Raw genomic sequence first — 17,601 nt, 5'->3', positions numbered from 1 at the left:
TACTCTGGGTACTCTAGTTTCCTCTAACAGTCCGTCTGAAGAGGTGTACTGTAAAGGCGAACTAGAGATGCCAAATTGTCCTTCGCAAACTTATGTGCAGACGAACTGGTTCTCACCATGGATGCTAGAAGGGTGTTGAGAAATAAATAAATTGCATTCACGAGGATGATAACAATCGAATTCTATGAGTAATAGTTCAAAATGTTAAATCTTTATATTTTAGCTTATACATATATACAAGTAGCCACTTTTGCTTATAAGCTGCTTCTCCTTCATTATCTGTAACATCACATCAGCTTTATACATCACGACCTTGCAAAAAGTATATAATTTAATTTTGGTTGACCAGTCAAACTCAAAGCTAACCTGTTTTCAGATCTGTGGGTATTGGGATATATTGTGACCGCACCGCCCCCTGCTGCTACAAACTAAACAACAGGAATATACCTATGTGTTTATTGGTATGAATTCTGTTTAGTTATACCACGGGTCTGTTCAATGCTGCATTCTGATTGGCTGAGAAATGTTCTATGGGTGTTGATTATTTTTCTGTAAACCGCACACCTAATTTTTCAAATGTCTTAAAAATAGGCACCAGAGCAATGTTTGTGGTAACCGTGGTATAAGCGGAATAATTGACTCCGGTCCTTTGAATTATTTGAAAATAATGCACACCTGCGGTGTAACGGCACTCCGCTTCGCGTCGTGCCGCATTACCACCTTGGTGTGCATTATTTTCTTATAATTCAATGGCCCGTCGTCAATTATTCCTTACTTATTTACACTCAGACATGATAATCTTTTGAAAATAAAGAAAATTACCAACAAAAAGAGGTACCATAAACCTACCATAGTAACATGCACATTCTGTGAAGTATCTGGGGTACTAGCATGACTAACCGACAGTCGTTTTTTGGAAGGGAACCCGTTAGACTTTCTGAGGTTATTTTGGGACTCACTATTTTTTGTGGTTGTGAGTGTTTGTATTTGTGATTTGTTTCTCTTATAGACCCTTTTACAGCCCACGTGATCAAATAGAATGCGCGCGCATTTTGGCAACAGAAGTGGTGTTATTCCCCCTTACTGACGTTTTAGCAACTCAGAGTTTATTAAAACGGTTTGGCTATCTGCTTTCTCCTATTCACGTCACAGGAGAATTCGCGGTACGCACTGCGCATGTCGAGGTTAGAAAAGTCATTCTATAAAGTTGAGTTGCGTATTGTTCGGTTGAATCCAAAGAGTATTGTCACCTACTTGTTGCGGACTCGTGGGCTGTGAAAATTGCACCAGCAAAGTTTTTCAGGATTCCTGCAGGATCTCATCCATTAAAAAATAGGCGACATATATGGTTGCAAGCAATTAAACGTGCAGACATGGGACAATTCAAAGATCAAAGAGGCTTGTGTTTTTAGTGCTCACTTAATTTCAGGTAAGTCATCATTTATCAGCCCTGTTAGATTAAATTTGAAAGCCTTTATTGTATGATCAGTTTTTATTAGCCGCGCCATTTTTCTGACTCCATGCTGCGCGCGCACCTAACCTAGGCGTTCGATGTTTACAAACATTGAAGGGGTCTATTGTACACGGATCTGGTAGCTGTGTTGAAATAGTGGAATAATCAACTTTTAAAAAAAAACTTTCCCTGTCTGTGTTGCTTCGCAGCTGATTCTTATACTTCCGTTTCCAAACTGCGTGCGCATGCGCATACGCTGCCACTTCATCATTGTGTACAAACAGTAAAAGGGTCTATAAATGGCTATTTATTCAAATAAGTGTTGCTGCCCTCTGCTGATGGAATACACTGAATCTAATGTTATATTCCCAAGTCATGATGGGGCAGTGAGTGCCCACAGTAAACGTTGCTGATTGTTATTAATCTATCACTAATATCACCAATATCCCTAAATTTAGATAATATTTTTTAACCTATGTGACCCTACCTGTGAAATCCCGGCTAAAGTCTCATTGATAAGGAGATTTGGATCAAAGTTTGATTTCACTTCCATTTCAATATTTCACATCCATAATAAAGAAATCAAGGTTAGGCTATATTTTCACAGAATGTTATTTTCATTATGTAGGATGATTTTATGTAGAAACAGTAAATCACAAAGAAATGACTTCAGTTGGGTTTTCTCAGGCAGTCACATATTAGGCTATTGCAACTCGTGAATACATTCCAGATGTTTGGGGAAGTACCTAAGTTCACCCAAAAATGAAAATGTGCATTTATTTAGCTTTAATTTCAAACCTGTATTGTATTCTTTCTGTCTGTCATTAAGCAGAATTTCAAAGCATCTTTGTTTCCATCCATTAAAAGTGAATGGTGACCATGGCTGTCAGTAGTCCCCATCCACCTTCCTTATATGAAAAATTGTCCAAGAAAGAACTTTGCTATCTATTTTTTTGTGTTTAACAGCACATAGCTAAATAAATGATGATTGAAGTTTCATTTCTGTGTTTACTCTCCCTTTAAATGCATTCTCACTACCACCGAGACAACACCTGAAGTCCTGCTAATATCTTGATAAATAAATAGCAGACACCCTGGTTAACAAACAATGTTTATTATTGATGCCATGCATACAGGGTAAGAGAAACGAAAAACACAACGAAGAATCTGAGAGTCAACCTCAGTGTTTTCCTCAGGCTATTTGTCAACTGATGAGCTTTGAGCAGCTTTGGGATTTAGTGTGTATTATGAGAAGGGAGGGACGGAGACGGAGCAGCAAGAATAGCTACTGCCAGAGAGCTGAGCGCAGGGGTGGGGAGAGCAGCAGCAGCATCGTCGAGCAAGACGCAGAAATAATAGTGCATGTGAATTAGCCAAAGTGGATGCGGCGGCGTCACTGACAGGCACAGAGTGAAAGTGAGAGAGTGAATGACAGAGAGGCACTGGAGAAATACGCATGTGTGAGGAGCAGAGGAGGCACGGCTGATGTATTGACTTCAGGCATTTTCATGCTACACATTCAGCCTTGAGAACGGCTGCTTCTTTGACCATTAACACGTGCACAGAGTCACAGCATCTGCAGAGGGACACGCAGACACCGAGAGGCTCCGATCCAGTGGACCTGTGGTCATGGCAGAAATAGGTGAGTGATTAAAACCCTTTTCTTTTAATCCTCTCTATGCTTTTGCAGACAGCCTGCTACACATTTACAGCCATGTGAGGATACTGCTACAAATTTTAACCATAGAGGGGTAAAAAAAAATTAAGGGGTAACTTTGTGCTTGGCAGCTTAATGTCCAAATCATCTCACCTTTTCTTTTAAGGTCACCGTTTCATAGATTCTTAGGGATTGTGATTATCCACCCCAGGTGGGTTGAACCCTCATTGTTAAAGGTACATCCTCAGTATGTGGGTGTTGATATGAGGGCATGCTGGGATCCAGACACCCTTTTGGAGTTAATGAGAACCCCTGGGTATCCTCAACCCCGCCCAGCTCTCATTTGCACTGCTGCTTTCTCCTATGTCCTTTACTCATATAATAGATTGGACTTTAATGAGATGTCCACTGTGAATGTGATTGAATCAGAGTTTGGGGAATAAAGTGGTATGGTTGTATATGACAGTCCCCCCATATGTCTATTTTCACCCTGCTTACCAGGGATTATCAGGGTGATTACTTACAGCGATTACTGTGTTTCCTCCTATGCACAAAGACTGTGCAAACTGTGCAAAAAAACTATGTGATGTTTAATCCATGAAGTATATGGATCAATGACGTATACTTATGCATATGTTTTCAGTGAATTGAGTGTTTAGAAACAAAGGGGTTGTTTCCCAGACAGGGCTTCAGTCTAGTCCCAGACTAAAATGCATATTTGAACCGAAAACATCTTGCACTGACATAACTTATATCAATGCCATTGTTTTGTCTCAGGATGCACACCAGTAATGTTTATTGTGAGGTATGTTTGTAAAAACTACTTAAATGTCCTAAAATAACTAAGGCCTAGTCCTGGATTAATCTAAACCCTTTCTGGAAAGTTGCTTTCATAAATGTAGTTAACAGGCTTATCGTTCCTGTACATCACATAAAACTGATAAAAATGTTTTAGAAATACCATTCACTTTAAGGTGGTGGTGGTGGGTGTACATTTTAGTGCCATCTCGTAGTGAGATTGCAAATTGCTACTGACATCTCACCCCTCAATTTCAAAACACATGGTAGCTGCCACAGGACAAACATGTTGTCGTCTGCAGTAACGTTGGGATGAAACACGCTCTGTAGAACATTTTGTCCATTTAGGGCTACTGTAGAAACATGATGCCGACTTTCATATGAGGGGACCCGTGGTGTATGTACCGTAGATAAAAACGTCTCATTCTAATTATGTAAGGGGTTTATAATATAGTTATGTATACTGTAATGCATTTGTGTCAAGAGATCCTTCTAAAAGTTACACAATGCACCTTTAAAGGAAAACACCACTGTTTTTTAATATTTTACTATGTTCTTACCTCAACTTAGAAAAATTAATACATACCTATCTTTTTTTCAATGCGTGCACTTCATCTTTGCACAGCGCATCGTGAATGTGTTAGCATTTAGCCTAGCCCCATTCATTCCTTAGGATCCAAACAGGGATGAATTTAGAAGCCACCAAACACTTCCATGTTTTCCTATTTTTTTCCCTAGACTGTTACATGAGTATTTACACAAATAAGTATGGTGGCACAGAATAAAACGTGGCGATTTTTTAAGTGGATAAAAGTGAGAACTATATTGTATGGCAGAAGAGCACTTAGTTTGCAGCACTTCGACCTCTGTCGCAGTAACAAGTTAAAGTAAGAACATAGTAAAATATTGAAAAATGGTGGTGTTTTCATTTAAGCATACATTAGTGATTCATATTTCGGCCACAGAAATTATATATTTTATTTTTAGATTGCTATTAGTGGTTACACCATATGATGAGTGGTCCCTCCAAATGACACGGAGACATTATATCATTAAATTCTATGTAAAGAGATCAATAAGCAATACATTTCATACAAAAAACAGATTTAAACCAAAGTGTATTACAATTTCACAGAATTTTCATAAACATTTGTTCAACATAAGTGCACCGTTTCTTTTGTGCAATGTGTAAAGATTTGACTTAAATTTCCAATCTTTGGCATGGCCTTATTAAAGATATCAAGATTTATTTGTACAGAATGTTTTTTACATTATGTAAGATGATTTTAAATGTATAGTAAATCACAAAAATATGTTTTTATCTGGGTGTTTACAGACAAGGTCACAGTCATGGATTTTTTTTAGCTAAGAATTTCACAGAAGATTGATATAAAACAACCCTGACATGTTTGTCCACAGGCTGAATAACTTGTAGCGAATTCCTAAATAGACCTGATTTGGTTTCTAAACTGAATAATTTAAGGAGGTAATGTTATTCATTGAAAGATTGGAATTCACAAGCTGAATACAGATTAGATCTTTACATTTCTTCACAAAAAAAGTTGATCATCAGCTTATGTTGCTGGTACCCATGGGATACTGGTTTACATCCAGCCCAGTCTCACGGAGTTGCATATAAATAGCACGAAGTGTAAAAATCGTGCAATACATACGCAAAATTCCACTTTGGCGTGCATATGATATGCCAGTCCTTCCCATTCACTTAAACGGTGCATCTTTTTTGTCGTTTTATTTATTGGTTTCTCAACTCCAAGCGACCATGGCTTAAATGTGGACAAAAACATGGAGATGCCTGTATATTAAATAACCTCATTAAGCAAATCTAAAATCTAACCCTAAACCCAAGCGAAAATGGTTTAAAAAACAGAAAAAAATTGAGAAACCAATAAATAAAACAACAAAAAAGATGCACCGTTTAAGTGAATGATAAGGACCGGCGTATCATATGCACGCCAAAGTGGAATTTGGCGTATGCACGATTTTTACACTTCGTGCTATTTATACGCATCTACGTGAGACTGGCTAGTTTACAGCCCAAGAGGTTTTTAATTATTTTAACCAGCAAGACTTCTCTGATTAATGATCCTACTTCATTTATCAGTCCATCATCAACCCCAAACCACTGGTAAACAGCATAAACCAACTTGAGCCAACATAGAAAATCAAACCTGGTGTTTTTAGTGAGGTTATCTTAGCATCATACTGAGATGGTAATGAAAAATATCCTAGGGACTGTATTACTTCTGCTTGTTGCTTTTCGGTGTTGCTGATTCAATGTGATGGCGTTTCAGATTCTCTCAGTGAGGCTCTGAAGGGTATCAGCGTCAGTACAGAGCTGGTGGAGGAGGAGCTCAAACCTCATCTAGATGTTCTGCTAAACCTCCTATTGGAGAAGAGTGAGTGCCTGTCTACAGCTATCTACTCATATATTGCTCATCTGATTCAATATCTGGATTTGGGTGATGATAAATGTTTTAGTTCATATTGAAATTAAGTTTTGCAGACTTGGCAAATCTGAGCCCAGTTTATGCCATTTTTAAGATCTCTTCTGAAACTCTAATGGAGACGCTTGTGAGATTTCTGCATCTCTGGACTGGAGAAATGTCTGAGATGCAAAAGTTTCCATAAGCTCTAATCTTATTGACATCTAGGAGAAATAACTGCGATATATCTCATGATTTTTCTTATGGGTAGTCTCATAAAAAAAACCTTTAAAAGACTTTGATTGCATGTCAGAGGTTCTGCTGAGTCGAGGCATCATTTAGCACTGCACTCATTGTACCGCTCGATTGTGAGCTCTGCTTTCTTCAAATACTGTGTGTGTGTGTGTGTGTGTGTGTGTGGGCATATTTGGAAAGACAATCCAATGTAGGTGGCAGCCAAGGGTCAGCTTATCTACCTGCTACCAGACTGGGGCACGAGTAAGAGACAAGTAATCTGTATTTACACGTGAGAAAGAGCGGGTAGTGAAAGGAGAAAAAGGGTGGAAAGGGTTAATCTGATTAAGCCATCTCTCCGTTTCGCTCCCCATCTTCCGCTGATTCTTGCCTCCACCACAAATGAGTTCAGACCAGCTGGCCTTTCCTGGCACACTCCTTGTGCTTTCAGATTGCAGATGCATCTAAAAATGGAAAGCAGCCCCCACAAAAGAACACAAAGTCGATGTTACCATGGTAGCTAGGCTTCGTCTAACAGCTTGACCTGCCACATTGGCAATTGTGAAGAATGCACTTTAATGACAGATCTCTTTCTGCGAGCATCTATGAAGGATCTGTGTCACTGTCTTCAGAGAAGAGACTCAGCCACCACTTTGAATCTGAGTTGATTATTATTATGAGTGCTTGCTATCAGAGCACTTCTCTAGCTAAGCACACCGTACAAAACATGAGGAAAGAGATAAAAGACAACCGGAAGCAATAAGATGAGAGATTGGGTTTGGAAATAAAGCGAGGTTTGAAATGAATTTGATTTACAGTGAAAATGCAGGTGCATAAACATTACATGTTCATATCAACAAAACAAGCTTTGTTTCTATCTCTAGAAAAAGGAACGGCAGAGAAAATCGCTTCTTGTGGTGTTCTGCCCATATTGGCTCAAGTCCTGAGGAAGAAGAGTCCCCTAACCTCTCAGGTTACACTGCTGGTCGCAGAGATGGCCAGGGAAGGTAAAAAGATTAAATATTTAGCTTTTTTATGTCAGCCTGACCATGCATGAACTGAATATACACAGTGACAGTAAACCTTAAAATACATTGTGAGAAAACAACTTTATAAATGAACTAAAAATGTCTCAAATCTTTCTCAAGGTGTAGAGTTGCATAACAATGGATCATGCATTCTGACTTAATAACACAGTTTAAAAGTTGGATTCCGCGTGGTAAACATAAGCAAAATGTCAAAAAAGCAGTGTTTCTGTGCCAAATGCACTTCGCCAGGGTTCGTAGAAGTTTTTTTCTAACATGGGTACATCTTACGTAGCATGGGTAGATCTTACGTATTATTTCTTTAATGGGCACTTCCCCCAGAAAAGCACGCCCACACCTCAATCAACGGGAGAGCGAGAATCAAGTGGTGACAGCTTTGTTTTATATCAAGACTCAACAATAGCATGAAAGAAGAAGTGTGTTTTTGGATGTAAGAGGTAAGCCAGCCTTATGGAAACCTTGCATATAGTTTTTTATTAGTTTTGCATGTGTGTTTGTTTAACGCTGGATTTCGTTGAAAAGTCCCAACCGGGTCATGAGTGGCAGGCGTTAAGTAAGACTTCTGTGTTATGTTGAAAAGCGGTGCTGAAGTGCATATAGACGGTTTCATTGGATGCACGTGCGTTGTCGCAGTTACGCGTTTGGTCGGAACTTTACTTCTGGTTTCTGTTTGTTTAATGGTCTGATTAGTGGTTAAATGAACTCTGGAACAAATACCTTGTCAATAACAAATGTTTAGGTTTCCTAAAGATGAGGGGAGACAGCGATCATAGATCACCACTATGTGAAGGGAGGTTTGGAATAAAAAGAGTTTGTTGTTATTGATTCTTAGTGGAGTTTACCGGAAGTTACGTGTGTTCCACAAAAGCCTTTGTTTATGTTGTTACTGCTAAAACCGTCTATAATCTAAATGAAAGTAACATGTAGTAAATCATAAGTTATTCATTGTTGCTAGCTCATGACTCCTCCTCCCGAATGTTTTCCTGCTTTTCCGGGAACAGTCGCTATAGCTGATCTGTCTTTTATAAATCTGATAAAACTAAAGACTCTTTGGAGATGTAATACTACTCTATAGGTACTCAAGATTAACATCAGATATGCAGAAACAGCTTGTGTTATGGGAGCTTTAAATAATTAAATTATACTCGTAGTAATTTTATTGGTCAAAACACAGTACTGGTCCAACATCACATGCACAGCTATTATTTGAAATCATAGACTGTTAAAAAGATGGACGATGCGTCCTCAAAGAATTTCAGTATCAGACATTACGGTTCCCCCATGTGATTGATAAACGCAATTTTCTGTTACAAGTGTCGCAAATACTAATGTTGTATATAAGCCTCTCCATGGGCAGCCCATGTTACACTATATTCTTCCGCAGGGAGGAGATGGGCGGGGCTGTGTGTTTTTACCTGAACACGAAACGAAATGTCTGTTCAGACATCGTTTGTTTGTGTTTGTTAGCTTCTGTGAGGGAGCGTTGTATTCAAGCGGGTCTGGTAACTGCATTGGTGCCTTTACTGAACAACTCAGACCAGGAGCAGCTACTGCACACTGGTCGAGCAATCGGACGCATCTGCTTTGAAAACGGTGAGTGAGCTTTGGATAAAAATCCATGCATGTAACTGTTATTTGCTGATGCCGATCTCCTTTCTGGATGTCCACTCACTGTCACCCTTCCCATGTCTCTCTCTCTCAGCCGTTCAGCAGACAAAGCTGGTGGAGAATGGAGTCATTCCCAGGCTGGTGACCATAATGCAGCAGTATCCTGAGAATGACCCGCTGGTAAACGTCTGCCTGCTGGCTCTCTGCAACCTCGCTGATGTGGGTAAGACAAACGTAAAGTCGGCTTCAAAAATAAAAAACGGCAATTCCACCCCACTTCATTCATAAAAGCACAGATATTTTCCCTTAAAATGTACTATTGTACTATGCATTGTACAATGGATAGCAAGAGCCCAAAAATAGATGATTCTAATGCATGTCCAGTGCAGTCAGACTTTATATCTCTTCATGTTTGCCCAGATGCTGCACGAGAAGCTCTGGCAGATGTCAGCATAGCAGAAGTTTTGACCTATCAGCTGAAACGAGCACCAGATGCAGAACGTAGACATCTTATATTGGAGGTTCTTGGGTCATTAGGAGAAAGTGGTGAGCCATGAATACAAACCAAAGCTGGGTGTGCACCTGGCCACAATATAAAATTATTTGTATGGAAAAAGCGTGATCTGCCTTGGGGCCTTAGTTTCCATTCCTGGTGCTGACGTCTAACAATGAACTAAAAATGAACCTGCGTGTGTGCTTGCAAATCTCTTTGCGGCCACATCTGCTTGTCTTTTAGATGCTCTGAAACTGCAGTTTGTGGAGTCAGGCGTACCTGAGGCGCTCTCTGAAATGATTCGAACCCTTCAGGGTGGCTCTGACAAACACGACCTCTGCAGCATCAAAGTGGCTTCGAACCTTATGGTGTCCCTTCTACTAGGAGGTACGTCTCTCTCACTTTAGCACTATACATCTGTATCAATGTGGGAATTTGAATGTAACATTTGTTACTTTTGTTAATTTGTTTAAGCTGAGGTTATTATGGACTATAACAGACTGTGGTTGGTTACAGATGAATCAATGCAAAAGTGTTTTGGGGAAGGGATGGGGAGAGTCTATCAGGACGTTCTCTCTTGGCTGCAGTCGACAAACACTGAGCTGCAGTTGTCAGGAGCTCTGGCCATTGCCAACTTTGCCAGAAATGGTGAGGAGATGAATATGGTGTTTGTGTGGAATCTACATACAGTTGCCTATGACGAAAACTACTGTGTAAGGTTTTCTCATATTTGTTCTATTAGATAGCAACTGTGTAAAGATGTTGGAGTTGGGGGTCGTTCCTCATATTTTGGACCTGTTGGAGCAGCATGTAACAGAAGGAGATGTTTCTGTTCAGCACGCCGGCCTCAGTGCACTTAGAAACCTCGCCATTCCAGGTTATCATTTTCTGTACTATATAATATAATTCAATATAATTATTTCTGAATACATACATAGACACTTTTCCTTAAAATACCACAATGGCTGATCACTAGCATATATGTGACCCTGGAACACAAAACCAGTCATAAGCAGATTTGGGGAAAGTTACTCCCCAAAAAAAGTAACTAATTGCGTTACTTAGTTACTTTTCACGGAATGTAATGCTTACTTTACTTTTATGTTACTTTTGCGTTACTTTTTCTTGTCTGAGGCTTGATCTCTTTTAGGCCTTGCAGGTGTTTTTATGACTGAAAAGTTCTGCATTCAGAAATTGCATATTTCATCACAAAAATGTCAATCTCTTGCCTGCCATCTCAGTTTCTGACTCAGACTGTTCCCATAGGTGTGTACGCATAGAGTGAATAATGTGACTATGTTTAGTTTAATTTATGACATATTTTTTATCTAAGTAAGTAAACTAATAAAGTAACTTGCATTACTTTTTTGAAAAAGTAACTCAAATATTAATGTGTACATTTAGAAATGAATGCGTTACTTTACTCGTTATTTCAGAAAAGTAATATTATTACGTAATGCGTTACCCCCAACACTGGTCATAAGTAGCACAGGTATATTTGTAGCAATAGCCAACAATACATTGTATGGGTCAAAATTATAGATTTTTTTTATTAAATCAAAATCATGTTCCATAATAATATTTTGTAAATTTCATACCGTAAATATATAAATAAAATTAATTCATCATTAGTAATATGTGTTGCAAAATTTTTTGAACATTTAGATTTTTTTGCACCTTCAAGATTCTAGATTTCAAATAGTTGGATCTCGGCCATATATTGTCCTACCAGGGTCACATATTGTGTTTTGGAGACTTGTCCCCAGTATGGGATGCTGGTGATACATTAAGGGGGCGTGCACAACAAAGCTGGGGGACGCCGAATGCCAGCTGTTTTTTCAGCCAGCTTTCTTCAGCCGAGGGCCAGCTGTCTTCAGCTGAGAACTTTGGTTGCTGTGATACTTCTGCTTTGTTTATCAGTCGTTGTATGATGCGCCGGTTGGTTGTTGTGGTGTTTATCCCGCCCCTCCTCCACTGTGATTGGATGGGCGTGTGAGAACTGACATTGACGAGCTGAGCTTTTCACCTAAAGTTGAATATTTTTCAACTCTCGGCGCTCAGCGCTGAAAAAACGCTATCTGCTGCCTTTTTTGAAAAACACAGAGCTTCCAATGGAAACAATTGCCGGCATACGCCGGACGCGGGTGTAGAAGCTTTGGTGTGCACGCCCTCTTACATTTTTGCATTTGGCAGACACTCTAATTCAAAGTGACTTACAGTGCATTCCAGGTTCACATTTTATCAATATGTATATTCCTTTACATCTGAGGTCCACTTTTCTGTAGGAGGGTTTGGCTCCAGCCCTGATCAGACCGATTGCTGTGTGGCATGACGGTGCCGCGAGAGCGATTCGAGTGTAGTGTTTCATATTCCGAATCGCTCTTGCTGTGGTTTAGTGTCATGCAGGGATCAGTCTGCGCATTAATTAATGAAATTAAAAACACCCAAGGACCCTGATCAGCTCCTTCTGGTGTGTTTTATCAGTGTTGGAGCTAAACTATTCAGGAAGGTGGGCCTTGAGAGTTAAGTAGCCTACTTCGGCTTTAGTATCTTTTGGATACATAACCATGACATTTGCGCTGCTAATTCAAGGCTTAACCAGTCAACATTGCCTAGTGGGCGGGGTTTTTCATGGGAAGTGCCCATAAAAAGAAGTGATACATATAGAAACCCCTAAAACATCAGCTGGACCCGTAATCGAAAAAAAAACTTTTCAAAACTTTTTGTACAAACCCTGGCGAAGTGCATTCGGCACAGAAATACTCTGTAGCAACTGCTTTTTTGACACTTTGCCTACGTTTAGCATGAGGAAACAACTCTATAACTGTGTTAATAAGTCAGAATGCATTGAACCACCCCTTTAAAGTGTAATGCCCCAGTGACAGCTTGGTACCATATATTGATTAGATCTGTCATTTTGGTTGTCGTTTTTCTCATTTAGCCTCCAATAAGGTGCATATGTTGGAGGACGGGGTCACGGAGAGGATCAGGACACTTCTGCGCACTGACATGCCCCCTGTCCAGTTCAAATTGCTGGGCACTTTGCGAATGATGGTGGACGGCCAAGGTGATGAGTCAAAAAAACAACATTTGTGTGTACTGTTGTGTCACAGATGCAAAAGGCTACTTTGCAATTTAGCTAAAAATGGTTAGATAGGTGAGCCATTAAACTTTTTAAAATATCAAAATACTGCTTTACTTTTGTCATGCAGAAGTAAAGGCCAACAGGCTTATTTAGATTTTTACCCATTATAATTGACTGTTATGAATGCACTCACACAGGACATACATTTTGTTTAACTAAAAGGTATGCGTCTTATCTGCTGTCCTGCAGTAAGTGTGCTTGTGTCTATTGTACTGGATAATTTAGCTCATGGTCCTAATGTTTTAGTAAAAGTGAAACAAACATTTATCTGGCTGAAGAGGAGAACAAACATCCAAGCTGTAATTTTTCATACAAAAGCTTCACAAAACTATACAATTACCTGCCAAATGACTATGATGGCTGTGAAATATCTCCTTTACAACTTTAAAGGCCATGTCGAGGCTGTAATTTTCAACTCTTTGCTGAAGTGTGTTATTTCAGTTTGAGCCCTTAGACACCTCAGTATACAAACAATAGACCTTTAACAGCTTTGTCACTGCAAATTACTGCCTTTACTAAAGTGATTATTTTACTTGACAAAGGTTATCTGAGTAACTAAATACAGAGGCATACAAACTAGTGCTGCCATAGTGTCTCTGTTTTGTATCTTTTGACTTTCTCTCTCCATTTCTACTACGGTATATTTTTCTTTGGTTCTTCTCCTAGAGGAAGCAGCTTCAGTGTTAGGGAAGGATGAGGTTCTGTTAGCACGGGTCATGGAGTGGTGTGATGCTAAAGATCACGCCGGTGTCAGAGGCGAGGCCAACCGTCTTTTAGCAGCTCTCATACGACACAGCCGAAACCCGGTGAGTTTTAAAGGACAAGTTCGGTATTTTGCACTTGGGGCTCTGTTTTCAGATTGTTTATGGTGAAGTGGAGCGGTTTTGGCTGAAATTTGGACATATGATGCTGGCCGAGAATTTTCGAGTGTTTGTTGTATCACCCCCCACCTCTACAATGGCTGCATAGGTGCACCGGAACAATCCTTCCCAAAATGCACCAAACTTCCGTTTACAAAGACGTGAAACTCACCGAGTGGTCGGGGGTGTTCGCTGATGTGCTCACACGGGGATTGCTGCAAGAGATGCTTTCCAACAGGTTTTATCGTAGTTTTTGTTCCACTCCATTGACTTATATTAGCTGTGCTGTGAGGTACGGTATTACTCTGCGCCGGGAACGTTGTTTGTATTCTTGCAATTGGTAAAGGTGGATTATTGCCACCAACTGAGCTGGAGTGTCTATTATTCAAGCTCCCTACGGAAGAATATACGGGTGTGAGGCGTTTGGAAAAATAGGTCCACAAGTTTAGAACGAATGCTAAAACAGCTGTTGGAAAGCATCTTTTGCAGCGATTTTTGTGTGAGGATATCAGTGAACCCCCCTGACCACTCGGTGAGTTTCATGTCTTTGTAAATGAAAGTTTAATGCATTTTAGGAATGATTGTTCCAGTGCACCTATGCACCCATTGTGGAGGTGGTGGGTGATACAACAGAAACCAAAAATTCTCGGGCCAGCATCATATGTCCAAATTTCAGTCAAAACTGTTCTATTTCATCATAAACAATCTGAAAACAGGCCTTTAAGTGTAAAATACCGAACTTGTCCTTTAAAGGGATGCACAGCAGATGTAGGTCAACTCTGTAATGCATTATGCAGCATAATTTTAGTCATCACCCCTTCAGTGATTCGCTAAAATATTCCCCTCTGCTGTCCTTAAAGGAAGTCATCCATACTGTTATTAAAGCAGATGGAGTTCAACATCTCATCTCCATGGCAACCAGTGAGCACGTCATCATGCAGAATGAGGCTTTGGTAGCTTTGGCCATTGCCTCGGCTATAGACATTGGTAAGACTAAATAAACAAGGGTTCTTTAAAATACTTACTGGTTTTATTTTTTTCACTTTTAACAATGTAACATCCGTAAATCTAATATTAATGATACCTCCTGTTTACTTCTCACTATGTATATGTGTGTTTTTTCAGAAGCTGTTCAGGAACCATTTCGGGATGCAGATCTACTGCCCACATTGCAAAAAATGCTAGATGATCCTGTTGTTGCAGTGGAGGTCAAATTCAGTGCTTTAGGCCTCATCTGCAGCCTTGCAAACTCTGGTAAGTATCTAAAAATGAAAACTCAGTCAATTTAGAGTCATATATAACACTAAAGCCAGTAAGCCATAATAACCAGTCAGCAGGTCTTTTGTAATGTCTTAAATCATCAAATGATGTGTTCAAGAGTTAATAAATGGGGGTAATAAAATATGCTTTTTCCTTTCTCTCCTACAGGCATGCTACGGGACCAGATGACTTGTCTAAACCTAAGGGACACTCTGTCCAAACTGTCTGCTCACACTAGCACAAAGCTTGCCAAGCAGGCTGACACAGTAATTGCCGTTCTTTCAGAGACGGGCTAGACTTTATAAATGATTACACATCAGATCAACAGCACTACCATTGCAGACTTCTTCCACACTCATCATTTGTGACATTTCATCCGAACTTACACAGCAACTCCATCTAGCTACGCATGTAGTCAAACCAAAGCAATACGCATTTACCAGCCCATTTTAGAAAAGAGATAAAGTCAGCTTGTCCATACAGTATCTCATTTGTTGTCAGCTGTCCTAACGACAGGAACACTTGGAAGACAGACAGCAATGCTAACATTGCAGTCTGCCTGTATCATCCATAAAACAGCTGTAATGAACCTGCAAACCACTAAAACATGTCCAGGACTGTTTATTCCACGAGTTTCTTGTCTGTTTTACAATAACTAAAAAGTAAATATATATAAAATATCTGCATACCAACGTGAAATGAATAATGCAATGATATTGTCCATGAACTTCCAACGTTGAGAACACTAGATCTAGCAAATAAGCTGCTGTATGAAGCTGATTTATATTAATGTGCTACACTACTTTCGATATGTGTTAATATTTTATTTGTCCTGTGATTTCTTGGGTCAGAACACATGCTAAATCAATATTTCAAGTTATGTAATGTCAAATAACGGTTAGAAAATACGTCTTGGGATGTGATGTCTATTTTCATATCATACTGTAGCTGGCCTTACTACTTTAGTTTTCTGGTGTATGGCTTTTTGATGCAGATTTTTTGATCATGTTGATCATTTTATTCTAGCTAGGCTACTTCTGAATCTCCACATCGTGAAAGCAATAGCCAGAAACATATCAAGAATCGTTCTTGAGCTTCCTAAATTAAAAACGTGTCAATTCTGTTGTTGTGTTTGCTATCTATCTGCATATATGACGTAAAACATCTCACTGTTCGCTTTATTTGCTGTCAAGGTCAGAACTTGGAGAATGGACAAAACACACCAATTTTGTGACTATACTGTGTCAGGGATAGTAATGCTTTGCTGAAAATAATGTATACAGTAGCAATATAACAAGCTGAATGTTGTTCATGTTTTGATGATGGGGTTCAGACGTGGCCAATTAGAAAACAGATTAATGCATCACTAAAGATCGCCATCATGATTTAGGAAGACTCTTCAGAGCTAGAAGGATAGCACAATCTCCATTAGTCCATGAGAACTGCTACGCAAATGGATACCATTTTTAAATGAATAGACTATTTTTGTGTGTATATTGTATGGTTTACCAGAACAGCTTGTTTCTGGGAATAAAGTGAAAGTATAACATACAATGTCCTGTATATTCTTCATACTTGTATGTGTGGGCTGGTTGCTGATGTTTTTCATCATATATCATTTAATCCTTGCCACACTTTAGATTAGGAAAATTTATTCCTGCTATTTTCACACTATAACATAATGGCATAACATAAAATTTAACCCTAACAAAATTGACTGAAACGATGGTAGTACCAAATTTGGCCCTATTACTTGTTAGTGAACCACTGACTATAATGCATTATTATGATATCATTTACAGATCACAAAACTACAAAACCACTCAGTCTTTAATATGACCACTAGATGGAGACAATATAAACACAAATTGAACCAAAATATGACTCTTTCTGGTACAGTATCTAAAGGCAAGCTGATGTTGTTTAATCATTAATAATAATGCGTTTGGCAATACCAATAGCTCTAGATAACTAAAACATCACATTTTCTGAAAAATTATTACAACAGTTTGCAATTACTGCTTTCCATCTTTATCTATTCTCAACATGGCAGGATCAATGAATTCATTTAATCCATGATGTTTCTGAGATTACATGTGCCTAGGTAAACTGACACCCAATAAAGAAGACCCACCCAAAGGGTCAGAGTTTTATTTAATGATACCTGAGACACACTGAGTACTCACCCTGGAATATCAAAGCAATGCAGACTATAGCTGATAGGTCAATAATAGTTCTGGAATGTATTGTAATGCTTTTGTTTTGTAATGAAAAGAAACATTCAGCCAGCTTTTACTCATATCCTGCTCCGGCCAGACTGTTGATTCATGTTATGGCTGAAGGAATCACCATAAGGTTTTGTTTACGTTAAACAAACATAGGCATGTTTCCAGAAGCTGTGCTGAAAAAAATATTTGTTACTTTGTCTGTAAATCCAGGATGAATTTTCTTAATCTAATTAGGAGATTTAAAGCATCTTTCAAAAAGTTTAATTTCAATCATTAATTATGATTTCAATCTTTTCCATGACCTTACTCAAGTCAATATTATATTAAAGATATCAAGGTTATGTTTTAAAAGGATCTTTACGTTATGTAGGCTGG

At 39.0% G+C, this 17,601-nt stretch overlaps 1 protein-coding gene across 1 annotated transcript; it reads left to right on the top strand.

The window, feature by feature from the left end:
- The first annotated feature begins 1,990 nt into the window (after positions 1-1,990).
- Positions 1,991-16,552, top strand: LOC129416536 (rap1 GTPase-GDP dissociation stimulator 1). Its single transcript, XM_055170863.2, has 14 exons — positions 1,991-3,095; positions 6,221-6,325; positions 7,471-7,593; positions 9,100-9,225; positions 9,335-9,463; positions 9,661-9,786; positions 9,977-10,120; positions 10,250-10,381; positions 10,476-10,610; positions 12,675-12,800; positions 13,545-13,684; positions 14,599-14,725; positions 14,864-14,992; positions 15,167-16,552. Exons 1-14 carry the CDS (start codon positions 3,083-3,085, stop codon positions 15,292-15,294), a joined length of 1,683 nt encoding a protein of 560 aa, XP_055026838.1. The 5' UTR covers positions 1,991-3,082; the 3' UTR covers positions 15,295-16,552.
- The last annotated feature ends 1,049 nt before the right edge of the window (positions 16,553-17,601 follow it).

Source organism: Misgurnus anguillicaudatus, chromosome 11 (genome assembly GCF_027580225.2).
Source record: "Misgurnus anguillicaudatus chromosome 11, ASM2758022v2, whole genome shotgun sequence".
Classification (NCBI taxonomy): domain Eukaryota; kingdom Metazoa; phylum Chordata; class Actinopteri; order Cypriniformes; family Cobitidae; genus Misgurnus; species Misgurnus anguillicaudatus.
Note: the sequence above shows the minus strand (reverse complement) of the source record. Positions and strands in the feature narration are given on the sequence as shown.

Bases quoted from the DNA above. Each gene is read 5' to 3' on its own strand.
- LOC129416536 (XM_055170863.2), top strand. The intron at 9,226-9,334 runs GTGAGTGAGCTT...TCTCTCTCTCAG, and splicing joins ACGCATCTGCTTTGAAAACG to CCGTTCAGCAGACAAAGCTG. The intron at 9,464-9,660 runs GTAAGACAAACG...ATGTTTGCCCAG, and splicing joins CTGCAACCTCGCTGATGTGG to ATGCTGCACGAGAAGCTCTG.